Source organism: Drosophila subobscura, chromosome U, assembly GCF_008121235.1.
Source record: "Drosophila subobscura isolate 14011-0131.10 chromosome U, UCBerk_Dsub_1.0, whole genome shotgun sequence".
Lineage (NCBI taxonomy): Eukaryota > Metazoa > Arthropoda > Insecta > Diptera > Drosophilidae > Drosophila > Drosophila subobscura.
Genome location: NC_048534.1, coordinates 4,914,776 through 4,941,922, shown reverse-complemented (window position 1 = coordinate 4,941,922; position 27,147 = coordinate 4,914,776). Strand labels below are relative to the sequence as shown.

Sequence of the window (27,147 nt, the reverse complement as noted above, 5' to 3'; positions counted from 1 at the left end):
GACAACACATTGGAGATGAGCCCTGCTTTTTTGTGGCCTGAAAATGTGGATAAAATGTTTTGTGGAAAGGATGCGCGAGGGAGGTGTATGGGAAATACTGATAAAATGTTCGAGGGTACGAAATTTTCTATACGATTTCTCAGTTAAGAGAAACAAAAACATTGGGGTTGTAAAATTAAACATGTTCCGTCACAGAAATGCTAGTCCAGTACTTGTCGAATTTTAAAATCCTCCAAATTCTCTTGCGGTATGAGTCGCAACTTCATATCGTTGGCCAAATGGAGCACCGCATAGAGGGCCACCGATGTCGACAAAGAATCGGCCATTTTGGGCGTCAACAGATCCGGCAACGTGCAATAGACCTCCTGGAAGCTGGCCACACCCTTCGAGTACCGTTCATCCTTCACCTGTGGATGTGTGGGTATAGCAGCCTCAACCACAGGATTGAGCAGCTGTTTCTGGATCAATGAATTGCAACTCTTCTTGAGATTCTTCATGTCTATCACCTTGGCACGCTTGGCAAATGGCACAATCACTTTGGTAACCTACAAAAAGCAAGAAAATAATTACATTGGACAACGTTGGAATCCGTTTATTCAGTTTGAGACCCACCTGCTTGGGCGCACCCTCATATTCGGTGGCTATCTCCACAATTGTATCGTGTCCCAAGTGCATGCTTTGACTCGGATTGGGCATACCCTCGCACGCATCCATATTCATCATATCCATGGGATCTTCGATGCCAGCGCCCGACATGCGATTACTGGCCGCCGGATCATCGCTGGTAAAGTGTTCGTTGTCAAAGAGTTCAATGTCGGCATCGCCATGATGCGAGCCCCCATCCATGTCCATGTCATTGCCTAGGCCCTCGTCCACATCGGCCGTACCGAAGCGCTGGCTAACCTTTATGCTTGGCGCCGAATCGTATTTGAAAAAATAATCATCCTCAAAGTTGAATTTTGTTGGCAGCATCAGCTTGCGGGCGTCCCATTTCTTTTGATAGTTGACCTTGCGCTGCTTGAGTTTGGCGTCGAGCGGCTGGAAGTGCTCCTCCTTGAACTTGCCATAGTTGACCTCCTTGCAGCGTCGCTTGGCCACGGCAGCCGTTTTCCTTGGCTTGGCCGCCGGCACAGCATCCGTTTGGCCATTCGTCTGCGCAAGAGTGGAGCGTGGACGCGTGCGTTTGAATTTCCAATGCGCCGGGCCCGCCCAAAACTGTGAGATCTGCTCCATGGGTCGGTAGGAGTAGTCCAGCCGCGAGACACCATCCACGGGTCGCAGATCGTCTATGAATTCCGCGGTTTTCCTCAACCTTCGACAGTTTTGGACGACCGCCTGCTCCTCGACGGTGAGCTCCTCCAAATCATTCGATGGTATCTCTAGTACGATGTGTTGCCCAGCCTCCATATCCGGCATGGGTTCACACTCGGCGTTCATGTCAAAGGCCACGGATATCTCGCCGGCATTCACACAGAAATCATCCGCAGCCTCCAATCCCTCATCGTCGTCATCGTTTTCGGGCGCTGCCGCGTCGGACATGGATGTCTCTGGTTTGTCCGTCTGTGGCTTGGGATTCGGTGCACTGGTGATGACATAGCCCGTGTGGAGTGGCCGCAGAATTAGATTATCCGCATGATTGGCCAGCTTATGCAGCCATTCCGCACTACACAGTGCCGTGTCAGGCCACTCCTGGCCTCTGGCACTCAACGTCTCGCTATCCATGAGCTCGTCCGTCTCTTCCGTCGCGTCCCACACTTTGTGGGTGGTGCGCAGCCTCAGCTCCGAGTCCACGCTGGGCAGTATGTTGTGCATCAGTCGATTGGAGGCATTGATGGAGCCCACCGTCGAATTGAGCTTCCCAAAGACCGCATCCTGCATGGGCATCATGTCCAAGCGGGCATTCAACGTCTCCTTGTTCTTTGTCAGCGTGGACACGTTCTTTTTCTGTCGCTTGGGCTTCGTTGCCGCCGCCTGCTGCTGCCCCCTACTGCCAGCAGCAGCATCGTCACCTTCGCCATCAGCTGGAGCGCCATCATGTGCGCCCCCTCCATCATCCGCATCTGCATCGTTGATCTGTTTGTCCGTCAAGGTGCGGGCACTCAGACCCGCCGATATGCGCATGGCATCGATGTATATGGAGTCCACACGCAGACCGTACACCTTGGACGAGGCCTCCAGCGATGTGCCAGCCATCTGTAAAGGCAGAAAGGTAGGTTAGCGGTGTGCTGACGAGCCGAAAAAGAGCCTAAAAACGCACCTTGAAGTTGCTTAGTTTTTTGTGATGACGATCCATGAGATTGGCCAGGGAATCAATCAGCGACATGTGCCAGGCATTGTCCTTGCTCAGCTTGTTGCAATTGTAGAGATCCACGCAGGAGCGTATCGCCTCGTTCTCCTCAATCGACTCCAGCCCGGAACTCTTGCGGGTGTCCTGCTGCACTAGCAGCGTCCGCCGGCGTGCCTCCCGCCGCTCAGCCTCATCGTCATTGATCACCGTTGTGTCCCGGGCCATGCTCTCACGGTAGCTGCCCACCGCAGATCGACGCAGTGGCGTCTCCGAGCGCGGCAACGTCATGGTTGTCTATGCTTGGTCGCGCCTCAAATTTAACCCAAATACCAAATGCCGTGCAGAGGGAAGAATATGGTTTTTTTTCTATAACAATATGTTTTTCACTTGACTTTTGTTGCTTATTTTGGCAGATTTCGCTCTGGTGCAGCTGCGTTTGTATTGGTAATAGTTTACAGTTTCTTTCAAACGACGCCGCAATCTAGGGATGGAGAGTTGCACTTAACATTTGAGGGCTGGCACACCACATTTACACGCGCAGGGCTGCAATGTGAAAAAAATAAATTCAATTTATTATTCAAAAGGCAACAATAACGTTTTAATACGGAATATAATTTATGTTTTCGTTTCCCATTTTAATTAATTAATTATAATTTGAATTGACATCGTGAAAGTGTCATCGATAGTATCAATAGTTGTTCAAACCATCGATATCTGTCTTACTGATCTCTGCAGCCCTGAATGGCGGCAAAACACACACACACACGCAGCCACGCAAATTAGCAGATCGCGCTATCAGTGTCGTTATTGTTGATACTTTTCGTTGTTTTTGTATAAAAAAGATCAGAATTTAAACACAATTCAATGTTAAAAACTCGCTTAAAACAGTGCCTTTCCAATCAAAGCTGTGCCAAGATCTGATAAGCTTCCCGTTTTTTTTATCAAACATAACTGCGTGCTCGCATGAGTGTGTGTGAGAGCATAACTGGAGAATAACAGAACATTTCCCATTTTGCGCAGTTTTGCATTCCAAGAAACTGGCGACCAAAAGGAGAATTGGAGTTGTAAATATGGCACGCGACGGCACACAAAACGGAGGCACCCAAGGCGCCACCCAAAGCCAGGCGTCCAACATTTTTACACAAGTGGAGAGCCAACCCATGGAGAGGATTGTGTGGGGCCGATTGTATGGAAAGAATATCAAAATCAAATCGCTGGGTACGACCACCAACTACAGCATAATGTATACGCATTCGTCCTTTTCTGTTGGTAACCCAAAACGTCCATGTTTTATGTGATCTTTAGCAGTTCTTGCCATATTTTTGCAATAATTTTTAAATTGATCTCCCCCCCTTTAGATCTGAATAATGACGAATTTACTGCTGGACGTGGAGAGGCGAATGATTTGATATTGACACTCAACGATTTGCCTGAAAAGATACTGACGCGCATTTCCAAGGTGCATTTTATCATAAAACGCGCCAATTGTGAGCTGACAAATCCCGTCTATATACAGGTAGATATTCAAATTTTTCGGGTACCTTTACATCCCTTATTTTCGTCACATTTTGCTCTCCCAAGGATCTCTCACGCAATGGCACTTTTGTGAATAATGAAAAAATTGGCACCAATAAAATGCGCATACTGAAGAACGACGATGTCATCTCCCTGGCACATCCCACATACAAAGGTAAGAGAGGGAGGCAGCTGCTGAGTAAAGAGAAAGTTAATTGTTGCCTCTTTGCAGCCTTTGTGTTCAAGGATCTCAGCCCGAATGAGGCCATCGGCCTGCCCGAAGAGATTACCAAAACCTATTATGTAAATCGTAAGCTGGGCTCCGGGGCCTACGGCCTGGTGCGTTTGGTCTATGAGACGCGCACCTGCGAGCAATTTGCCATGAAAATTGTGAAGAAAAATATGCTGGCCGGCAGTGCACATCCCACCACGAATCTCAGCGATCCCGACCGTGTGCTCAATGAGGCAAAGATAATGAAGAACCTGGCGCACCCGTGTGTGGTGCGTATGCATGATATTGTGGATAAACCGGACTCGGTTTACATGGTGCTGGAGTTTATGCGCGGCGGCGACTTGCTAAATCGCATCATCAGCAAGAAACTGCTGTCGGAGGAGACCTCCAAGTTGTATTTCTATCAAATGTGCCATGCGGTTAAATATTTGCACGATCGTGGCATCACACATCGCGATTTGAAGCCAGATAACGTGCTGCTAGAGTCGGGCGATGAGGACACACTTCTCAAAGTCTCGGACTTTGGGCTAAGCAAGTTTGTACAAAAGGACTCTGTGATGCGCACACTCTGTGGCACGCCGCTGTATGTGGCGCCCGAAGTATTAATCACAGGCGGGCGAGAGGCCTACACCCGGAAGGTGGACATTTGGAGCTTGGGTGTTGTGCTGTTTACCTGGTGGGTAGCTCTTTCCTTTTGTCCATACATTTCAAGTGCACTTCTAATGGCTTTATTTTCCCCTAGTTTGAGCGGCACACTGCCCTTCTCCGATGAGTACGGGTCTCCCGTGGCTGAACAAATTAAAAAGGCAAAATTTGCCTACCGACATCCTGCCTGGAAGGGCATATCGCAGCGTGCCAAGCTGCTGATCAATCAAATGCTCATTGCGGATCCCCAGAAGCGACCCTCAATCGACGATGTGCTGCAAGCTAACTGGATGCGCGATACACAAATGCTGCAAAAGGCCAAGCGGCTAATGAAACTCGATCGCATGGAGATCGAGGAGGAGGAGAACAATTTCCTAGAGCCACCCACTAAGCGCACGCGGCGATAGTGTGGGGACCAAAGACAAAAGGAAAAGGTTTTAATTTTCTGGTTAAAATTAAGCAAAAACGTTTTTCCCTGCACCCCAGACGATCCGCCGCTCTGTTGTTCCGCCATGAAATGTTTGTGTTTCCAAAATCAAGTATTTTTTTTCGTTTTCTGAGGTTGTTTAGTTTTTACGTGTTTTTTGTTTTAAGTTCGATGGCCCACAGTCGGGCACTTAGTTGTAAATAAGAAGAGAAAAAACCCCCCAACAATTATTACTTATGATTTTTTGACTATTTGTTGATCATTCACAGATAAACTTTGAAATAAAGATTATGAATTTATACAAAGAAATTACAGAGAAATTTTTGTGATTTAAATGAAGATGAAAATACGTCGTTTTTAGACAAAAGCCAAAGAGTTTAGTATTATATCAAGGAATGTCATGACTTACTGGCATTCACAGTCATCGATGAGTCATGGCAGAAATGAACGAGACATTTATGCGGATTAATGTATAATAAATTTAAATTAAATACCATTAGAAGCAGTTCCTCGACGTTAGCCAAATAGTCATCGATTACTGTCATTCATGACATTCGAAAGGTATCGATTACAGTCATTGATGGCAATGTAAAATGTGTTTTCACATTGTTTGGGCATCGCAGACGCTCATTAATGACATTGTAAACAACTTTTTTAGGCAATAATTCACAAGTATTTTGTCTATTTAAACATTTGCCACTTACAACAACAAAAATATTCTATGGAAAATGTGTTCCAGAATTTGCATTAATATAATACAAGTCCTTTGCAGTACATTCTTTGTATTTCAATTGTCAAACAACAGGAACTTAGGGTATCGAATGCTTAGCCATTTTGCGGCCATGTCCAATGGTAAGCAGTGTCCGTGCATCGGTCCAAACGGCGTCCGTCTGACGGTCATGAGTGTCCATATTTGTGTAGATAATCTCATGCTTCCCATTCTCTATTTTGGCTATCTTTACGCCAGCGGGCTCATTGCTCATAACAGCCAAATGGGAGCTGCAAATGAAATTGAAATTAAAATATAAATCTCTCAACATAAATCTATAGCCGCACCCATTGACCGATAGCTGCGAGATTATGCTGTCCTCAAAGTACTGGATTGTCTCTTGGAACTGCTTGGGCACTCGCGTGTCTATGGTGTGAACATTGCCATCGAAGTCTCCAAAATAAATGCAATTGTCGGCCTGTGGCTGTGTGGTCTCTGCCCAGGCGGCACAGGTGAAGCTAATCATATTTCTGACGTCGTTGTAGAGCGTCAGGGATGAGGGCGCTGCGGCACGTGCATCCCAGATGCGGGCACAACCACCACGATCACAGGTCACAAACTGATTGGCAGAGCTCACGGGAGTGGCCATGCCCGTGAGTCTATCCGTGTGGGCATAGTTGGTGCGATAAGAACTCACCAAATCTGCGCCAGAGAAGTTCCACGTCTATGAGAAAGAACTTAAGTCAGAAAAGATCCTTCAGTCGCCGTTTTACTCACATTTATTGTACCATCTGGAGATGCGCTGACAGCCGTATTTGGCTCCGACTTGAACACACTCAAATGGCTGATGGGTGAGGGATGAGCCGCTGATTCGCCCATCACAAAAAGGCAATAAGGGGACTTGGGATTCCTAACCTTTGAGTAGGTGGACCATGCCTGCAGTTTGGTGTTGCCCAGTGCCGCCAGCAGCACGTTGTTGCTCGCATAGCGTACAATGTTCACCGTGTGGGTGGACTGCAGCTTGTAGTCGGCATTCTCCACCGTCATGTGCTTCACATTCTCCTCCGAGTAGCCAACGAAGACGCCCCACCACTCGCCACCTTCGCGGCGATTGGTGGCGAGCGCAAAGTGATTCTGCTCGTTGAGGCTGATGCTGTCCCAGCAGCCGTGCAGCCGCAGCGAAAGATTCTCCATGCGTGCACTCAAATCAGCAGCGTTGAGATTGGGATATTCGAGGTTGCCGGCCAGCTCTATGTTTGGCGGCGGATCGTGGCTATCCGGTTTCCGATATACCTCCGAACTTCGTTGAGGAAACATATTGGATACGAAAATTATCAGCAGAAGGCTAAAAAAAACTAAAAAAAATCAACAATTCGGCCACAAGTGTGGTGAGCGGCTAGGGATGTGTAAAGAAAAGTGCGCGTAGTGGTTGGGTTATATCGATATATTGATACATCCCACTGTACTGCAGCGTTGCGTGAACAGAGTAGTCGCTATCGAAGCATGCCACAACACTAATTTCAAATTTTTCGACGCCGCACCGGCTTGTGCCAATACAACAATAAAATTAAAATCAAGCATGGACGTATACACATTTGAAAAATCATATTTGGAGCGTCTCAAGGAGGCTGAAGCGGTGCTGTCCTGGGATGGGGCCGTCATGCCCGCCAGCCAAGTGCGCAACGAGTGGAAATCCTTTGTCGAGCTGAAGATTGAGCCAGCAGGTAAGCCACCAACACAAAGCCAAAGGCAATCAAAGGCTGACACACACACAAACACACAGGTTGGCAGGCGATCTGGAAAATACCTCGCGTCATCTGTGAGGATCTCAAATTACGTTATCCCACCATAGTCTATGGCTATGTGGACCAGGTGATATTCGACGAACTGAAGGCTGTGTTTGTGGTCACCGCCGTGCAGGACAGCGATGTCCATCTGCCGGAGAGCAATGAGGTGTCCCTGGTGGAGCTGTGGCCCACCATCAAGCAGGAGAACGATGCCCTGAATGTGGACACCACAGCGGAGTGCATCGATCGGCTGCGCTTCTTTTACTCGCACGTCTGGATGCCGTGGGACAAGGACTACGACGACGATCGCGATTGGGTGCAGATGCACCTGCAGGCGCGCATTCAACTAGCCTGTGATCTGAGCAAGAACAAGCTATCGCGCCCACTGGCGCTGCACATGCGCACGCTCCTCATGGAGGCCATGTACATACAGCAGCGGCTGGAGTACCTCGAACTAGATCTGAGCGATGCCGAGGCGGAGAGCGATGACGAGGCTGTCGAGCTGAATGACAATGCCGCCGAACCGGCCAGGAAACAGACAAAGACGGGCAGTGCCGACGCGAGCTTGAATGTCTCCACATTGCCCGTGACGGATCTGATGTGCCTGCACCTGCGCATGGCCATTATTCGCAGTGAATTTGAGATACTGGAGAATCCCGAAATGAGGCGTGCCTACAGTGAGCTGCAGTCCAACTCCCCGCAGCGTCATCTGCTGCAACGCAGAGCTGGGAGACCATCGGAGCTGCCGCTGACTGAGCGCGCGCCCATTTGCCATGTGGTCACTGTGCCGAGCACACTGCAGGAGCAGATGGTCTTGCTGTCGCTAGCCCAGGAGCAGGTGAAGCCGGACACGCAGGTTCAACTGGCCAACACCTTGCAGGATGTGCTCAGCATCTGCCGGAGCGACGATGACATTCTGCTCTCCCCCGGCGAGCACACAATCAAATTCCTCGAGAACCTCAACAACCAGGGCAGCCTCCAGGGGCTGGTTAAGTCCGAGGCCATACTGGTGGCGCAGCCACAGCTCCCCACGTTGCCCGTGGTCTGCTCCAGCGACGAGGGCAGCACGCTGCTGGTCATCGATGGGGACTACACGCTCGCGCACCTCGTGCTCGATTGTCGTCAAGTCCGCCGCGGCATTCTGCTGCGCAATGGAACGCTGACCATGCGCGGCTGTCGTCTGATCGGTGACGGCAACTCCAGCACCCAAGAAGGCATTGTGTGCATGCCAAATGCCAGCGTAGAGATGCACGACTGCATCATTGAGGACTTTGCCGTGGGCATTTCGATGCGTCCGCAGTCCAGTGCCGAGTTGGGCAATGTCCAAGTGAAAAACTGCAATACAGGAGTGGAGCTGCTGGATACGACAGTGGCGCTGAATCTACAAGGTAGCAAGTGCAGCTTTGACAGCTGCAAAATAGGAATAATGGCCGATAATCTGACGTTGCCCGCCAAAGAGGATAAAGTGATGATCCTGAAGCAATACAGCGCACTTAAGCGGTAAGAATGGAGTTAAATCCTCTCTAAATTGTTGTTAAATGTGTGTTCTTTTAGCTACAACGACAGCAATTGGCTGGGTAACTGCAATTTCATTGATTGCACGCGAAATGTGCGAGTTTTCAATGAATCTGATCAGCTGCTGGCTCAGCGTTCGCAGCAACATCTACTTGGGGAGGAGCTGGAGAGCGAAAATAAGGAAAACATTGAAACGGCCTAAAGACAACGAATGCTTATAACAATCTAAAACCTAGTTTACAATAAAGAAGTTGCATAATAAATAAAAAACCTAATAACCATTAAAAAAAATTAAATTGAGGCGGCAAGTAAATTATCGGAAAGGTTAACTATCGATACATGCAAAACTCTAAAGAGTATCAATCTGGCAACGCTCTTGATTTGTTTACGCACAAAAAGATAACTGCACAAACGCCCCCGAAAAGGTTTTACTATAATTACGAGTCTTTGAACGATTATTACACACTTCACACTGCACCATGTCCAAGGAGCATTGGATGCGCGATTTGCCGCCTGAGCTGCGGGACATGTCAATCATTAATTTGGCCATTCCAGGTACGGTACGAATGAGATCATCATTCCCAGCCACTTAATGAATATCACGAGAATCTCTAGTATAGGTTCACACAATTCCATGACCTACGGCATCAATGGGAGCTCCCAACTGGCGCCAGATGCCGAGCCAGCCATCCGACGCTGGTATCGCTTTTTCCCCTGCTTTGTGCGTCGCTGGAGTAAGACACAAGCCTCCAGCATCGTGGAGCAACTGCATCTGGGTGTGCGCTACTTTGATTTGAGGATAGCACAAAAAGAAGAGAAGCTCTACTACTGCCATGCCCTGTTTGCCATGGAGATCTTCGAGCCACTGATGGAGCTGCGTCAATTCTTGGACAGCCATCCGGAGGAGTTGGTAGTGCTGGATCTGCAGCACTTCTATGATCTGACGCCGAACCACCATCAGCAGCTGCACAAGGAGTTGATACAGTTCTTCGGCCATCGCCTGTACTCCACTGTGGATGGCTCCCTGCTCGATTGCACACTGAATCGCTGCCTGGAAATGCAACGCCAGGTGGTGATCATATACCGAAGATGTCCCATTCCGTTGCCGCTGCGCTTCTGGCCGAGTTTTGCCTGGCCCACTCCGTGGCCCAACAAGGCGAGTGTCAAGAAGTTGCAGTCGTTCCTCGAGGACTCTTTGCTCTCTCGCCAGCCGCAGCAGGGCTATGTGTCCCAGTGCCTCATCACACCGACTGGCCGGTACATAGCCTTTCGCGTATTCTTCTCCCTGAAGCGCACAGCCAGGCGGGTGGACAAGAAGCTATATCCTTGGATAACAGAACAGACGCCTGGCCCCTTTGAGCCGAAGCAGCAGCCGCGTGTCAATGTATTTCTGGGTGATTTTGTAGAGCTGAAGGACGGGCAATTTTGCAATTGGGTGATGGATTTGAATAGCAAACTGGAGCCGCAGCAGGAGGAGGAAGCCATTTGATGCTATTATTATTACGTGCAACGCAGTGTTTTCTATTGGGTGCTATTTTATTTTATTTTTCATAAAACCAATATACAAAATATATATTTAAAAACATAAAAACAAAAACACAAGCAGCACATTGCAACGTTAAAATGTAGTTCAAGGTGCGAACTAAGCGTCAAGTCAAGTCAATCGATAAGAAAGCGCACGGCCTTCGGTGTCTTTGTCGGTGAGCTGGCACCGGCTGCAGCCTCGCATTGTGCCAGTGAGCTGCGCATGCCGTGCAGCACACTGTCCAGTCGTGTCAGAGCCTCCTGTAGGCTCACAGCTAGGACTCCATTGTCCTGCTGGTTTTCGCGCTCATGCAGAGCGTGCTCGCAGTAACGCTTCAGCCGCAGGGCCGATCCCTGCATCAACTGGAGCTCCTGCTGCACGAGCGTTTGGAATTGGCTGCCCTCGGTGGTCGTCTCCTCGGGGTCGTAGGTTAACAGACGCTTCGTATATTGTACCAATTTGCTGCGTGGCGAGGGACTGACAGGGGTCTTGCCAGAGGGTGTGGATGTCTGTCTGGGTGTGTTGCTACTCGTGGAGACGTTGAGCAGCCTCTTCAGCGGCTGCTTCAGCATGGCACTCAGGTTCAAGGCAATTCGACTAGAATTGTGCGCATCGCTCAGAGTCTCATTCAGATCGGCATCCAAGGGCTCCCAGTCCACCTCGACGCTCTGAAAGATCGTGCGTGCATTCAGCGTCTGATCATCCCGAAGCAAATCCAGCCAGACGCCCAGTCGGGCAATGGGCCACTCGGCCTTAAGGCCACGCTGCTTGTCCAGCAGCAGTATCACCGTTCGCAGCAGTCCGAATTCGTCGGGCGCTTGGGTTTGCCGAAACTCCAGCTGCACGCCCAGCTGGCGACAGCGTTGGGTGGCTTCCTTCACCATCAGTTGGGTCTTGTGTAGGCTCTCCTCGCTGGGGTTCAGCATGATGCGTTGTATGTCCTCCAGCAGGGTGGACTTCTGGGCTGGCGTGGACACAGCCCCCGTCTCTTTGAGCGGCGTCTGCTGCTCCTTTTGGGCTTGGGCCAAAACCTGACGCTCCGTCTCCAGCATCTCGCTGTTGCACTGATACTTGAACTGCTCCAGTTCGAGGCACTGCAGCCGCTCCTCAAAGTCTCTGGCATGCTGGGCACGCTCCTGCTCGATGCGCGTCAGAGCAGCAAGCTTCTCGGCCTCCAGCTCGGAGCGTAGCTGCTGCTCCTGCTTCTGCAGGATCTCCTGGTGAGCCAGCTGAAAGTCCACCAGCTGCTCGGCCTTGGCTCTGTGCGAGCAAAACGGATTGGATATGCGGAAGTAGTGGGAGCCACCGATCACCAATCGATCGCCGTGGAACAGCTGTCGTCTCTCGGCCACCAGTTCTCCATTCACATAGGTCTCAAAGTCCTCGCTGCCCGGAATTACATACAGTTTGCCGCTGCGCTCATGCTCGATGCTGCAATGCTGCAGCGCCACCAGAGGACCATCCAGAACAATGTCTGGCTGGGAGTTGGCCGACCCCGGCAGACGGCCGCGTCCTATGCGCACCAGACCAGGGGGCAACAGATAGAACAGCGTGCCGCTCAGAATGGGATCTGCGGTCAGATTGACCAGGCACGCCTGCTTCTGGTCCGCCGTCAGCTCCAGGGCCAGTCCTTTGCGTCTGAGCAATCGCAGCTCGGACTTGCGTTGATCCTCGGCATCGCGCAGCTTCTCCATCCACGATTTCTGGGCACGACTCAGCTCCCGCTCGCGTTCGGCCAACTGCTGGCGCAGCCCCTCCACCTCCGACTCATCCACAGAGGTCTCTATGATGATCTTGCGGGGCGCTGGATTGCTGTTGTTGCCCGACAATCGTCGCTGTCGTTCGTACTCGTTCCTCAGCGACTTCAGGCGATCCACTTCGGCGCGCAGATCCCTGATAATCTTGTCGTGCGGGGACTCGTTGACCTTAACTCGGTTGACGATGGAGCGCGCCTTGCAGGCGTAGCGCAGGGTGGCCAGAGTTTCGTCTGCATGCAGGCTGGCGGGTGAGATGGTAGCCAGCATAACGGTCTTTGAATTGCCGCCAAGATTTTCCTGCAGCGAGAAGTAATGGAAATTTTAGTGCTCTGCATTTTCGATGTGGAAAAGTCTATTGTTTGATGTAAATATCAAACTGATTTGAGATTTTGATTAGAAAAGAAGGCCCCCCTGCCGATTTATTTATTGCTCTTATCAAAAAAACTCAAAGGGCTCAAAAACAAAGGCAATGGTTAAAGGAGAAACGAATCGAAGCTCAGGCTTTTGATACCCTTTTGTTAGGTACTCAAGAATCTTCTTACTTTATTCCCAATGTGCATGAGCTCATCTTTCGTTGATTTTACGACATTTTTACATCCATATAATGCTGACATACCAGGGTTAATATACCCTTGAGTTCCCCTCTACGGGGTACAGGGTACCTCATGTGTATAATGTAAACATTATACATAGCTCTCTGGTCACTTGAGTAGATGCTTGGAAATCTTAAGTAATGAAAAATAGACACAAACAAACCTTCGAGTGCACACTTATGAATACAAACAAAAACATGCTAATGTATACATATATATGTACATACATACATACATACATATATATGTAAGTACATATGTACATGTACATATGTGCATAATCAGGCAAAGATAATGCGAGTGTCAATGATAAGGCTTCGGACAGTTTGCGGCATTCTAACAAACCTTAAACTACCGTTGGCAAAGACAACCCAACGCAACCCAAGCCAATGGTTAATGATCATTAACGTTGAACTGTTATCAATAAGTGCAATGAACAGAAAGAGATAGCCCGAGTTTAGTTATTGTGCCAACTAAATACATATATGAGCACACACAGCTATGTATGTATGTATGTTTGCATAGTACGGTTAGTATTTAGTACGCATATTAGGTTGTGTGAGTGTTAGTGTGTGGGATGTGTAAAAGACACTTGTTTGATTAAGCAGGTCAGCACCGCGGAGAGACATAGGCAGAGAAATAGAAAGAGAGAGCAAAGGTATTTGATACAACAGGTAAGGCAACGCATGTGCCTATGCTCCCAGCTTAACACAACGACACAGCTAAAGAGAGTGTGGGTGCACCGACAAGCGGAATTGCCATACCCTCCTACACTGCATACCTTTCACAAAAGCTTGTTTACAAAAACTGCGCAGCAGCAGCAGCAGCAGCGGGCGTAGGAGTAGCTAATTGGGAACGAACAGTGGGTTCAAACTATTTACATGCGCACAGTTTAGTCTACACTATGGCATAATGGCGATATCTCGCTGGATATACGGAGGCTGAACCCAGAAACTCACGCCGTTCACCGAAAATATTCAATCAATGAATATTTGGAAATCTCAGTTAGTCATCCACGTACCAAATCGTACCATATAATCAAATTTGGTGGCTAAATATAGCTTTCGTGCATACGCCCACCTTTAGAAATGTATCACGATCCCCTTACTGACCAAATATCGTGGGTACCAAAGGCTTAAACCACAGAAACTTGCTAATACGTGGTACGTTTGATACCGAAAAACAACAAACACATTAATTTAAACCGGCCAAAGTGACGTAGGTACTTATTAACACTAAAATTTAATCAAATTTAACAAACAAATGTTCACAGACTGAAAAATGCAAGATTCAGATTAGTTGTTGAAGGCTGCCGACGGCCAGAGAATTAGATGTTAATTAATTAAAATAATTAAAAACGAGATTGAATTGATTTTTGGATGATTTATATCGTCCCCATTCCATGAACTGAAGTCCCCAACCTGACACAGCACAAATATCAAAAAGTACCGCTTGACAACTGAATATCTTAAGAGAAATAAGGCTTCCAAAGCGCATGGCAGGCATACAGTCTAGACGGTGATTAGCAAAACCTAAAAGAGATGTATTCAATACACCGGCTTAACGGTCATTTGAGATTCATCTCATGACTACAAATTTTCGTCAGCTTTTATGGTATTAGCAATTCGTTGCTAATAAGAAAAACTTCCAACATTAACGATATTTTTCATGCCCTAAGACAATTAGCATTTATTAAAGATTTTTTAAACTAAAACAACGTGAATCATATGGAAATTGGTTTCCATCTAAAACCAAACGTTGTGCACCACGGTAACTCATGAGCGCGCCTGTACTTAATGGCGAGAGAGAGCACTACACACATGTGGGTATGTATATGGAGGGGAGACTGACTACACATGCAAGCAGGCGGCGAGAGCGGGATGGCAGAACAGCGAAGCTTCAACAAAGCACGAGACGCGAAAACACAACAACAGCACACACACAGCCCCATGCGGGCACATACGTGATAAACAACGGCCAGTAAGAGCAATAAGTTTGGAACATTACGATTCTATACCCTTTAGGTCGAATCCAACTGGATATTATTTATTAAATTATAGTTTTATGGGATGCCATTGAAATGCCCAAACACCTTGTGCGAAGAGAAAACAGTTCGACCGGGAGATACGAACTCTGCCTTTTGGCTTTACGGTACAACTGTTACAAACAGCTCACAAATTGTATACAACTTTCTCTCTTTAAGGGTATGCACACGCTACGCACGCAAAAGCGAGACACGAAGTCGTCGGCAAAACAAGCCACGAGCCCGAACCGCTACAAAAATGCAGTAATTCTGGCATTCGGCTCTCAGTTTCAGCCGAGACTTCCACAAGAAAACACATCGAATCAATCCGATGAAATTTCGAAGAAAACTGCATTTCAGTTCAATGCAAATGTAAGAAAAAACTGGCTCATACCTTGACGGGGTAGTCGACACAGACAACACACACGCAAACAAAAAAGTGCTTAAATACGCGTATTTAACAAAGACACTGCAAAAACAAAGTGATTCAAACCGAGTTCATTGCTCGCAAAAGAACCTCAAAAAAGAGAAAAAGACAGAGAGAGAGTGAGAGAAAGACACAGTGAAACGACCTCGCACAACGCGCGCCAACTGCGAAAAGGAGATAGACAGAGATTCCCATTACCACCCACCCACCACAAGGAAAACCTTTTAGGCACCTTTCCATTATGGATGTTTGGGGCTTTTGTGTCAGCGATTCGACCATGTCGTATGGCGGGTCCATGCGCAGCGGCTATTACCGCGATTACGAGCAGTTCCCGTATGGCACACTGGAGTCGTCCAGCACAGCATCCTCCTATGCCGTCAAGGATTCCTACAGTCGCGTCCAAGGTAATTATCAAACAAGAGCTTTTCGTCGGCGCCACTGAGAGCGCTGAAAACATGTTTAAAAGCAACAACAAAAACGAAGAAAACCAGCCCCCCATTTTATTGCGTGTATAGTGTATGTTGTTTTTGTGAGAATTTAAAAATAGACAGCCTGATTTTATGTCCATGTATGCGTTGTCCGTGAGAATTCACTATGAGTCTGTGTGTGTGTATGGTGGGGAACACGCCTTAAAATTTTGCGCATAAACACAGGGTGTCCATTGAGAATATCCGCTTATCAGTACTCCTTCCCTGCAGCCTGAGAAAATCACCGTGCAAAAAAATATTGCGGGGAATCAATTTGTTACAGAAAACTTCGCTCACGTAGACAGGGCCAAACAACAATTTCCGGCGTGTCAAAATTAAAACGTAGTTGGATATCATAACAAAAGATTTGACTCTTAAAAGGTGTTTCAACTCTGCATATGGCCAATCACTTCGTATGGAGGTCATTGTAGTCCAGTCCAGTCTGCGTGCATCCGCTTTTGCTTGTACAAAGAATGCTAATTAAAAAGATAGACAGCCCGAGACTGTACCTCTCTTGAGACTTACTGACTCACAAAAAAAGTTAAGCAGGTGGTCGCTCTGTTTTGGACATAAAGACAAAAATAAGCAAAAGAAAAAGGTTCGGAATGTGTTTGTGTGAAAAACTGAGGCGCAATAATGGATCTCAGGTGTGCGAGAAGAGAGAAGTGCGCTGCTGTTTTTGTTGTCTGTATAATCATCATATGACTAATTATGCCAATTGCCACACAATCCAGTCCAGGGTAGAGATTACCTCAGAATGCGACAATTCCTGACAGAACACGGGCACAAGGTCGCTTATCAGATATGCTATAATATATTTATACGCTATAAATAGCATATCCGCACGGCTTTGCTTCAATCAATGAGAACCATTTAGTTGTCACACTCTCGCAATTGAGCAATCAAAGACACAGAGGCACCCTGTCTGTGTGTGTGTGTGTCACAGGGTCATCTGGCATTTTGAGATTGGAGCAGCGCTGACTACACCATCTACGTCACGTCGGCAATCAGCTGGCAGCCCAAGAGGGCGCTAGGGTCGACAGCACGTAGGCCACAAAGTGGAAAGGGGAAAAAATAACCAAAACGAGAAGAAAGAGAATTGAGAGAGTGAGTGTGGGAGTGCGTGAGAGAAAGTCCAGTTGGATGGCCTTGCCGAAGGTGTAGTTATGTAAGGTGAGGACAGTCCTCAAGAAAGTTCTCCATAATAAACTGCCGTCTGTTAATCCTTAATTAACCCATGGTTTACCCACTCTTTTACTTGCAGAGAAATTCAAGCAAACAAAATCGGAGAAACAACTGCGCAAGGACTGCCCGTTCTGCAAGGAGCACAAGAAGCGGCCACTCATCAATTACATGCGTAAGCGGCAGCAGAGAAAGCACCATGACAGCATCTGTGAGGATGAGGAGGAGATGCATGAGCATGAGCACGAGCACGAGGATGAGGGGGTGCAGCAGCAGACCCCAGTGCTGGCGTCAGTCCTGCCCACGCAGCAGAGCTGCAAGGTGTGAGAGACAGGACAAAGGGACAGAGGGACAGCGAGAAAGTGGGAGAGAGCGAGACAACTACACAGAACAGACAGACACGTCAGAAAAAGCCAAACAAAAACAACAATTGCAATTCGCAATGCCATATTATAACTGTAAAAAGGAGAAAATCAAAAGCAACAGTAAAAACAAAAATAACACACAAAGAAAAGGCTGCCTGTGCCAGCGGCAAGCGAACGAGCGAGCAAGCGAGACAACTATAATAATCAAGATGCAACTGTACCCTTCCCACAGTGGCGCTCCAGCATTTCCGCGTCTGATGACGACAACCGACACACACAAAATACACTACCATTTACAAGTGAAAACAAGCCCGAAAAAACTTGATACCAATTTACAAGACCGTTTACTCTTATTATTATGCCCCCATAAGTACTCTTCGTCTTATATAACATTTTTTTTACAAAACAAAAAAAGAAGCAGGAAAAACAACCAAAAACCTGCCTGCCCTCCCGCTTTCAACTAAGGAAAAACGTGGAAAAAGTGTGAAAAAAAACAAGAGAAAAAAAATACATAACAAGGGAAGCAAAAAAGATGTTACCAGAAAACCAGAAAAAATAATTTTCTATTTTGCGTACACGAGACTGAAGTAGAAAATGTTTAAGCAACAGATAAAATTTGTGTTTAGTTTTTCCTATAATTTTCCCCCACAATTGGATCAGTTACAGGAATCTAATCTACGCGTATAGCTATATATTTAGAGAACCCAACAAACAAAAAATCGGAAGAAGAAATACTTCATTGGCGCCCATTTATACGAGAACATATGCTTTGGACCCCCGACTTTTTATTATATCCTTGTCTATATTAGACATTCCTATGTATTTATTGTAAAAAACAAAAACCAAACTGATCATTGCACAGTGTTTTTTGGGTCAAAATACATTATTATATATTAGTGTTGAAAATTTAAAAAAAAAAGTTTATGCCAAGTTAAAGAATGCTTTTGTTTTGTTATTAAAACTACCGAGAAATAAACTAAAAAATATAATATAATGTTATGTCGAGTTCATACCCGAAAATACTGTGCAATCCAAAAGACGGAAAGATTATTAAAACAAAGAAAGAAACCATTAAACATTTGCTTTAGTCGGTTTAAGCGTAATTATTGATTTTTGAAGAATTTGCTTGCGGGTACTGAGAAAATTTTCAATTTACAAAAAAAATGTTATATATCATAAATATTATATATTAATGTTTAATTTAAAAGATATACTATATTACAAAAATAAAAACATGCAAAATTATATAAATTATAAAAGTGATTGTTGGTTATATTATATGGAACTTAACGGCTGACTCAGGGAGATGTCTACCAAATGGGAAGAGGAAAAGGGAGCTCTGGATTTTATTAGAATTACGTTTCAGAGAGTCAAAGAACCCAGATTAATAGTTCGAAGATATCTGATTATTCTTACACAATTGACACCGTTCAAAAGGTGAAAGTCCGTCTTTGAGATTAATAAAAGCATCACAGAATTCCCTCAGAAATTATTCATGATAGAAGGTTTCCCTCGAACTAGTTTCAACATGATTCTTCAAATTCTTTCTTGTTCCTAGTTGGCATATATTACATTGAGGTAGGTTCCCATCGGAACTGGTTTAGTTTTTCTTCCACAAAACCTTTTCCCTAATTGTTTAAACAAATCTTTTCGGAAATCTTTCCGTCTCGCACCAGTTTGCTAATTGTGGTTAATCTTTTGGAGACAAACTCTACACACAACAGTCCCACGGCTGCAATAAAAAGTTAAATACAAAATCAAGAAATTGTATTATGGCTAAGGTCAGGTATTTACCCATAAATACCCAACCCTGAGACGGTTACATGACCCAGAAATAAAAGACATCCTTGACACTTGACTGTGCCTGAGAGTGTGCATGTGCAATGAAGGTTTTCCTGGGATTTCTATGAAGCGAAATCTGCCCCAAATATAACCTCAATTAAGCTAAACCTCGACTCAAGTGGATTCAATTGAATTAGAGCAAACAGAACAGATGAGCTCAGAGCTAACCGCACTCCAAGTACAAGCCCACAACACAAAAATTGCTTGCATATTTAAATTGCTCTTTCTCCAAAGGCCCCGACCGGGTGATCAAATTAATGAATACCACAACAGCACGCTATTGGAATACGAGTATAAATAATGTACTATACGTATGTATGGTATACACGGGGCGTACGAATATCATTTGCGGGTAGAGCGGGTAAGCGTTGAGAAAAACAACACATGGCAGGCCAGGGAAGCCATAAATGCAATTTGTTTGTACAATGAATTTGATTCATTTTAAATTCAATGTTAACTAGTTTTTCCAGAATGGAGAGAATGGAACTAAAATACAGCAGTAGGGGGCGATTGGGCGAACAAATATGTATTATTATTATAAGCAAGAGCTCTCGTATTACAATTATTTTTTTCTGTGCGCGGAAACTGGAACCGAAAACAAAACGACACGCTATTATGTAAGGCAGAACGTGTTAAAGGGGTCGCATTTTTATGTTCATGTATACATATCTCAAAATATAAACCTTTAAAAATACTGCATATAAAAGAAGATAAGAGCTTGAGGAATTTTTAGAAACGAAATAACAATGCCGTAAAGAATATTTATGGTGTTCATAAAATTAAGGGAAACAAAAACATGTCCTGAAAAATACTCTAATAGCTTCTGAATTGTAATATTGGTTGAAATATTCTAAGGATTTCCTGATAGGTACTTAGGATATACGATCGTTTCTGGTATGGTATACATATGTACTATATAGTACTTATTATTGCCCAAAAAATGCAAAATACTGCAACCTCCTCGATTTAACTTTATTTTTACCCTAACCACATTTACCCCTAATACAATGGTAGCCCCTACTTTGATGACTTAACAAGCTCCAGACGTTCCGCCTCGCCATGTATGGCGTTTATTTTCTTAATTTTCCGTTCAATTAGCAACAATAATTAGACCATAACTTTTGGGTGATTAAAACCAAAAGATTTTCAGGCAATATTATGGAGTTTTTTGGATGAATTGTCACCCAGCTGGCAGTCGGCAAATTAGCATTAATTTGTGGAGCAGTCAACGTGGCTGACGAATATCTGAAAAATTGTGGAGCCACGAGTGTGTTGCTAATTTTGAGAAATACTTCGAAAGTGACGTAGTAGTCGCCGGGTGGCACGCTTCAAATATATACTTACCAAAAATATAAAGAACACTTTTATTCCCCTGTATACTGCACATGGATTTGTGTAGATATTTCTGGAAGCCCACATCCCCTGATAAAACCAGTTCTTGTACCCTGGGAATCGTAGAATCGTTCACCGCACATGCACTGCGGTTTTCTAGGGTTTTCTTTTGCACTCGAAACCCAAGCAAAAGTTCGGTTTGGGAATTTACATATTACAATTTCTAACTTGGGATTCACTCAGTGCAGTTTCAAAGTTGATTCAGTGATGTGAAGGCAAGTCGGGCCAAATATTTACAATACATTTCCATATGTCAAAACACACACATAGAAGGATAAACAACATTCAAAATATTTACATGAAGTAAAACTTGTTTGGAAAATTGTATAAACCTACTGGAACATTTCCCCCTGAATTGTTTTCTACACAAATAAATTAACAAAATGATGAAACGTTTGCTGAATAAACTGAAAACTTCTTCAGCAGGAAACTCAAAAGGTGAAAAAATGGTTTAAAAACTGTTCAATATTTAATTTTGAATATAAAACCTAAGCATAATGTAAACGAAACGAATATCATACACCTAATATGAATATAAAACCTAAGCATAATGTAAACGAAACGAATATCATACACCTAATTTAGAAGCCATTTAAATGTCACACAATTACCCACAAAATTATACCTATAATCACTTGAACTCATTAAATTTCGATTGGTCGACTGTTCATTGGATTATTAACTTTGTTAATGTGTCCTTAATTAAGGAAACACATCAAATTCCGTGAAACTATCTATGGCTGATCCCGTGGGAAATTCGCATTAAAGTCGTTCCGAAAACCCAACTAACTTCCTAAAATCCAGCCTACCTGACCCATAATATCCATATGCATCTGTCATCAATTACCTGAAATACATTTTCTGTGATATAAAGATACAAAGATACTTTCCCATTTGCAAACAAGTTTCCCAACTAAAAACCTGTCTAAAACCACTCTCATATGTGTTAAGGCATTTACTAAATTGGGGCGTGGTCACATGCTTGTATTACGTTTTCCACAGCTCATAGATTTCTCAGAGTGTATACGTGCGGCCTATCATGTAATACTCTATCTCTTACCTCTCTACTCAATTTACAATATTTACTTGTTAATTGATTCATAATATAATCATGAGTGCTTGACCTTAAGATTTGTTTCCCCACAAATGATCTCATAGTCAAAAGTGTTATCAGGGCAACATTTTTTACTTTTTGAGAGTAGGGGGTTCCATAAAATTGTTGAAGGGGTTTAAGACTGAAGAATATTTAAAGTGAATTTTCTACTTTTTTTCATACTTTCAAGTATTTTACAATGCTATCAAACCCTTTTATCAGTGAGAAATCCATGCATTAGTAAGAAATAACATTCAGTTTTCCAAACAGTATATACTCAAACTCTTTAATCCTCAATCTTCATAGTGTTGCGCGTCATGCAGAAGGGCCCATCGGTCGCGAAACAAGTTTCTATTTGGTGTTGCTGGGCATTCGAATTTTTCGAATGCTAATTGCACCATAATCAATGAACCATTTCCTATCCAACATACAAAAACTATAAATTCAAGTCCAACAAACTCCTTAGTACCCAAGGTTCCCTTCCCTTTCTGTACCTTTTATCAGATTCTCCCTTTTTTGCAATTGGACTAATCTTTATTGTCTTGTGTTGCCCCACCCACCCATATCTACGCTATCTTAATAAATAATTCACACTCATATATTTGTTTTACAAATTGTTATTGCAGCTCATAAGGATGGCAAGAGATTGGGCATGAAAGGCACTTGCAAGTGCGAGCCAACGGCCTGCAAATGTGGCAAGAAGCGACAGCAGCAGCAGCAGCAACAACTGAAATTATTGTTGTCCCAACTCCGAAGACGCGATAACTTATCAAGTGTTATATTATTTTAGTACGCCCTGAACAGCAACAAATAAAAACAAAAGAAACACACACACTTTATCTACAAAGTATTTTTAACTGAAACCAAAAAGATAGGAAAAGTACTCGAAAAGATATGGCGTCTGGAGTAGCCACAGACGAATATAGGAATAATCGTTGAGGGACAACGCGGAAGGTCGCTCGACCTGCGCCACCTCGAGGGGATTGCACAAGCCGGGGGATTAATCTATTGAGAAAGTCGCCTCCCAAGGGTTCCTCCACACCCCATCGAGTGCCTGCGGGCGCCAAGTTAAAGCCAAAACATGTGAGGAGCTAGCTGATTCTCCAGAAAGAGTACTGCGGGTACTACTGTAACTTTCCATATTGATTGGTGGCTATTCTAGGGTACAATAACACTTCGTGGAACTGGTTTCGACAAGCTCTTGTCTTCTGATTCCCTTTAATCAAGTGCCTTTCACCACAAAATAGTATACATATAACATTGTAATTATTGTACACACTGAATCATGGGAATTGATTATTAATTACGTCGTATATTAAATGATAAATGCGACATCTTGTCTTGTGCAAAGTCCCAATAGATAGGAGTGTCGCTATTCCTGGAAGGTTAACAGGGAAGGTTCCGTTCCTATCTGGCAGCCACTTGGTTATCAAAATTGTTAAGAAAGGTTCGCATATAATATATGGAGCCTTTTTTTATTGAACATTATATGAAGCTAACGTTTAAATCTACAGACTCAATACTAATGATAGATGAAGAGCAACAAATCTGTAGCTTAACTAAATTATATAGCTGCTAAACGCTTATTTTAGTAATTATACATTCTCTAACTCAACCTAGCATTGAACTTGAGAAACGATTAAATACTCAAAATGAACTCAAGAACCCAAAAACTTGGAGCACAAAGCAATTTCTTTTAAAACTTGTATCAAATTTGAAAGATAAATATCTACCAAATTCAATAGAAAGGTAATAAAACCTCTCGAAAGCCGCTCCCAGAACAAACAAACTCTTATAGTCCCATTACTTTTTTATAAGACTTTGCAACTAAATGATATAAAAATGGTTTATAGCCGCCACTGCTCTGAGTAAACTAAAGATTACATGGCCTGATTATATCATAGAACTTACATCAGTTTTACACACAGTTGCAACCAATTCTAGATATTCCAGAAAGTCATTTAAAAGTGCTCCATGGACTGAGTGGCTTTTATCTTTTAACTATAAAATCGACTCTAAGAGAGAACATACTGAAAAGGGAAAGACGGGAAAGAACAATGTTTTTTCCTCAAGGGTAAACGAAAGCGTGAAACCAAAAATCTCTTATCCAATTTTCCCAGGAATTAATCAGAATTTATGCAGTGCCATTTATAGATACATTATTGTAGACATACATATATTCGATAAATCTTTACCCAGTCCTAAATTAATCCTAATTTTTGTAGCGAATTTAAAGCCCTTAGCTGCACCTTTTCTAATTCTTTGTTGCTTTGGCGTCGAATACTAAAATTTTCCTGGAACACGTGCCCCTCCATTCTCTTGCATCAGACCATAATTGTTATAAGCAAATAGAAAAGCCAAGCTATACGGGAAAATAGATATGATAAGAAGCTCCCCCAATCACACACAATTGATTGGAACACGGTCGTTGGGGAGGTCTTTGATACGATTCGGCTTAAAAGTCCCCGCGATAAAGAGGCTTACTCTTTGAATATTGATAAAGAATTGGAAAAAGAAATATTGAAAAGTGTGTTTTAATTATATGATAAAATATAGAAATAGAATTAAAGGAGAAGTTGAAGCAAGGACAAACTATGGAAGAGGTGCAGAAGATCTAATTTAAATATTTGTAAGGCTAATCAAGCGAAAATAAGTAAAACTTAAAGCATAATTAAGGGAAAACTTGGGAATCTTATTACAAAAGAATCGTTAAAGTTTTTAAGTAAAACTATGGAAGATCAAAGGTATTCTCCAAATGATTTAATATTAAAGCGATTTTCTTTATTTGTCGACAAATAAAACTGCCACCATGGCATCTCAAAGGTAGCCTGTTATAAGTTATCTCTGCCACCTCCCGTACCCATAGAAGTCTGCTGGAATCTTTCGCTATTTTTCCAACATATTAGCACACGGATTAATTTTTTAAACAAACATTAAAATGTCACAAAAACGTAATCGCCCCATTATAAAGTTGAAGCAAGGTACAAAAGCGCGTGTGGCAAATGGAGAAGAAAAACGACAGACGACTATCACGAGATCATATTTGTAGAGAGACAATAGCTCCAGATACATGAGATCTCTCATGACAATCTCTCTCTCACGAGAGAGCAAATGCATCACGAGACCCAAAATCAAATTTGTAGGGCGATAAAGATTGAGTTTATGCAAATATTTGAAAGGGCGGGAAAACACACACACATCATGTCATGTTGGAAAGTTTTTCTGGGTTGCAGGTCAACGATTTGTTGGGGGGATGGGGAACCCTCCCAGCTCTGATTACTTTTCCGGGTAATCGCAGTGATTGCAGACAGTCCCCTGCCCTCCCTTGGGCAAAGCGAAAGTGTTGATAAAGCGAAACTATGGGGAAACGTGGGGGCATTTCTTCAAGGCATGAGCCCCCGAACCTTACGTCAAAAGTAGTCCAAAATGATAACCCCAATTGATAGCAAGTTAATAATAATAATAATCAAAAGGTGTGGCAATACTACTCACCCTCAGTAGCCAGGTGAGCACGCTCTCTCGATAGGGCACAAAGGTGCTGGGCGTGGAGGGACCATTGTGGACGCCGCCCGCCTTCCGTCCATCTGCCAGGGCAGCAATCACTTTGCCCAGCGTCAGGAGGCTCTTGTTGATGCTGACACCCTCGCGTATGCGCTCACCATTCGAGCCGGAGACACTGATGCGCTCGCTGCCAGCCAGATCCACGAGACTGATCTTGCTCCTGCGCGTCTGTCGCAGCGAGGGCACGTTCTCCGAGTCCGTGTCCGAGGACAGGCCATCATCGCTGGAGAGATCGGTGAGGTTCAGCACAATGTTGAAGATGGAGTGGGAGCGCGAGCTCTTGTCGTTCATGGCCGTGGAGGCGGTGGCACGCTGCGAATTGCCCACCGCCAGCCAATTGCGGAGAGCCGAATACGAGTCCACCGAGTGGGCGCTCAGATCCACCACATAGGGCCCGAAAATGGGATGCTCTCGCACCTTTAGAGCCGGTCGCTGCTGTTGCACGGGCGTCGAGTCCACCGAAGAAGCTGCCGCATGCTGCACGCTCAACAGATCGTGAATCTTCTCGTTGTAGATCTCAAAATAGCTGACTTCCACCTCCACCTGGAGCTGCTGCTCTGCCTTGACGGCCTCTATTCGACGAAATAGTTCGTGGCAGAAGCGGGGAATAATCCCAGCCTCGTCATGTGGTGGTCCGCCATCCAAGGCGGCATCATCGAGAGCCTCTATGCCCATCATGCTGTAGGACTTGCCCGAGCCTGTCTGTCCGTAGGCAAACAGACAGGCATTGTAGCCCTCAAAGGCTGTCTCTATCAGCGGCCCGGCTGTTCCCTCAAAGACTTTCGCCTGGCCAGCATAGTTCTTCTTCTCGGGATCGCAGGAGTAGTACACTTGATCGTAGCTAAAGAAGTGCGTCACACCGGCAGAGGCATCGGCACTGCTGCCTGCCTGAACGGTGAGCTCGTTGCTGGTGCCGTGGACCTGCACCACATTGGTGACCTGACCGCGGGTGCATTCCAGGGCATTCAGCGGGCGCACACGAACGGCCACAATCATGTTGCTCTCCTCGGATACGCTGTGAAAGGAGTTCATCATTGTGTCCTTGGGCTTGCTCGAGCTGCACTTTCCACTCGGCGTTTTCATCCTCCCGGGCGTGGGTCTATAAAGAGAGGATGGCGTATAGCAAGCATTCAAGGCTGTGGGTTTTAGCTTAGGCTGCAGCGGTGATTTCACGGCATTGCTGAACGCTGTATTCAGGAGTGCCCGCTCCTCGCTGCTCTGCCGTGGCGTCTTTGTTAAGACTCTTTTCCGCAGTCCTCCGCTGGCATCTGACGCCGGCGTCGATTTCTGGACCATGCCGGCGCTACCGCGTGTTTGGAATTGCTGGATGCGCTGCCGCACTGGCGTGCTCTTGTTGCTCATCTTTTAGTTAATTATTGAGCGGTATTATGATTAAAAAACAATGGAAATGCAGAAAGTTTCAAATAAAAGCGCGGCGTCGTTTGTTGATAAATTTTAATTTCTAGCGATGTGACACAAACGATATAATACAGGGTTGATTTGATGGAAACATGTGTGGCGACAAGGTCTGTCAGCGCTGTTCCCTCACGTTAGAGATGGTCCATAGAATGCTGACGGAATACATTAAATCAGCACCGTTTCTAGGGTATTGAAAAGAGGGCACTCGCCCCAGGCGCCAACAGTTAGGGGCGTCGATTTGGACTCGAAACTAGCAAATTTTGAATATAAATGGTGTTTGGAAGCGCCGTTGCAACTTCGCCCAGGCGTAAATATTCTTTGCACGGCCCTGCATTAAATAAATAATTAATCAATAATATATTTTATACATGCATGGTATGGTTT

General features: G+C 45.0%; 7 protein-coding genes across 11 annotated transcripts; 4 read left to right on the top strand and 3 right to left on the bottom strand.

Annotated features, from left to right (window-relative positions):
* On the bottom strand, positions 1 to 2,778 carry LOC117901418 (condensin complex subunit 2). Its single transcript, XM_034812154.1, has 3 exons — positions 2,258 to 2,778; positions 613 to 2,193; positions 1 to 545 (listed from the first exon to the last, which is right to left on the bottom strand). The coding sequence occupies exons 1-3, from the start codon at positions 2,573 to 2,575 to the stop codon at positions 201 to 203; spliced, it is 2,244 nt and encodes a 747-aa protein (XP_034668045.1). The 5' UTR covers positions 2,576 to 2,778; the 3' UTR covers positions 1 to 200.
* A 253-nt stretch (positions 2,779 to 3,031) lies between these two features.
* Positions 3,032 to 5,315, top strand: LOC117901199 (ovarian-specific serine/threonine-protein kinase Lok). Of its 2 annotated transcripts, none has more exons than XM_034811851.1 (5): positions 3,032 to 3,556; positions 3,646 to 3,803; positions 3,869 to 3,977; positions 4,035 to 4,710; positions 4,777 to 5,315. In XM_034811851.1, exons 1-5 carry the CDS (start codon positions 3,358 to 3,360, stop codon positions 5,084 to 5,086), a joined length of 1,452 nt encoding a protein of 483 aa, XP_034667742.1. In that variant the 5' UTR covers positions 3,032 to 3,357; the 3' UTR covers positions 5,087 to 5,315. The 2 variants fall into 2 exon arrangements, with proteins under 2 accessions (XP_034667742.1, XP_034667743.1); XM_034811852.1 differs by having other exon boundaries at positions 3,033 to 3,505.
* A 520-nt stretch (positions 5,316 to 5,835) lies between these two features.
* On the bottom strand, positions 5,836 to 7,228 carry LOC117901200 (protein valois). Its single transcript, XM_034811854.1, has 3 exons — positions 6,593 to 7,228; positions 6,163 to 6,539; positions 5,836 to 6,105 (listed from the first exon to the last, which is right to left on the bottom strand). The coding sequence occupies exons 1-3, from the start codon at positions 7,130 to 7,132 to the stop codon at positions 5,916 to 5,918; spliced, it is 1,107 nt and encodes a 368-aa protein (XP_034667745.1). The 5' UTR covers positions 7,133 to 7,228; the 3' UTR covers positions 5,836 to 5,915.
* An 82-nt stretch (positions 7,229 to 7,310) lies between these two features.
* LOC117902616 (protein nessun dorma) lies at positions 7,311 to 9,365 on the top strand. Its single transcript, XM_034814127.1, has 3 exons — positions 7,311 to 7,539; positions 7,599 to 9,102; positions 9,157 to 9,365. Exons 1-3 carry the CDS (start codon positions 7,395 to 7,397, stop codon positions 9,317 to 9,319), a joined length of 1,812 nt encoding a protein of 603 aa, XP_034670018.1. The 5' UTR covers positions 7,311 to 7,394; the 3' UTR covers positions 9,320 to 9,365.
* Positions 9,366 to 9,492: 127 nt separating this feature from the next.
* On the top strand, positions 9,493 to 10,655 carry LOC117902617 (PI-PLC X domain-containing protein 2). Of its 2 annotated transcripts, none has more exons than XM_034814128.1 (2): positions 9,493 to 9,672; positions 9,738 to 10,652. In XM_034814128.1, the coding sequence occupies exons 1-2, from the start codon at positions 9,597 to 9,599 to the stop codon at positions 10,604 to 10,606; spliced, it is 945 nt and encodes a 314-aa protein (XP_034670019.1). In that variant the 5' UTR covers positions 9,493 to 9,596; the 3' UTR covers positions 10,607 to 10,652. The 2 variants fall into 2 exon arrangements, with proteins under 2 accessions (XP_034670019.1, XP_034670020.1); XM_034814129.1 differs by having other exon boundaries at positions 9,569 to 9,672; positions 9,733 to 10,655.
* A 9-nt stretch (positions 10,656 to 10,664) lies between these two features.
* On the bottom strand, positions 10,665 to 26,821 carry LOC117902614 (kinesin-like protein KIF14). The gene is made up of 2 exons (XM_034814126.1): positions 25,276 to 26,821; positions 10,665 to 12,696 (listed from the first exon to the last, which is right to left on the bottom strand). Exons 1-2 carry the CDS (start codon positions 26,704 to 26,706, stop codon positions 10,777 to 10,779), a joined length of 3,351 nt encoding a protein of 1,116 aa, XP_034670017.1. The 5' UTR covers positions 26,707 to 26,821; the 3' UTR covers positions 10,665 to 10,776.
* Positions 15,291 to 22,622, top strand: LOC117902618. Of its 3 annotated transcripts, none has more exons than XM_034814134.1 (2): positions 15,291 to 15,846; positions 22,410 to 22,622. In XM_034814134.1, the coding sequence occupies exons 1-2, from the start codon at positions 15,684 to 15,686 to the stop codon at positions 22,571 to 22,573; spliced, it is 327 nt and encodes a 108-aa protein (XP_034670025.1). In that variant the 5' UTR covers positions 15,291 to 15,683; the 3' UTR covers positions 22,574 to 22,622. The 3 variants fall into 3 exon arrangements, with proteins under 3 accessions (XP_034670025.1, XP_034670021.1, XP_034670024.1); XM_034814130.1 differs by lacking the exon at positions 22,410 to 22,622 and adding an exon at positions 17,174 to 18,364 and having other exon boundaries at positions 15,298 to 15,846; XM_034814133.1 differs by lacking the exon at positions 15,291 to 15,846 and adding an exon at positions 20,977 to 21,128.
* Positions 26,822 to 27,147: the final 326 nt, after the last annotated feature.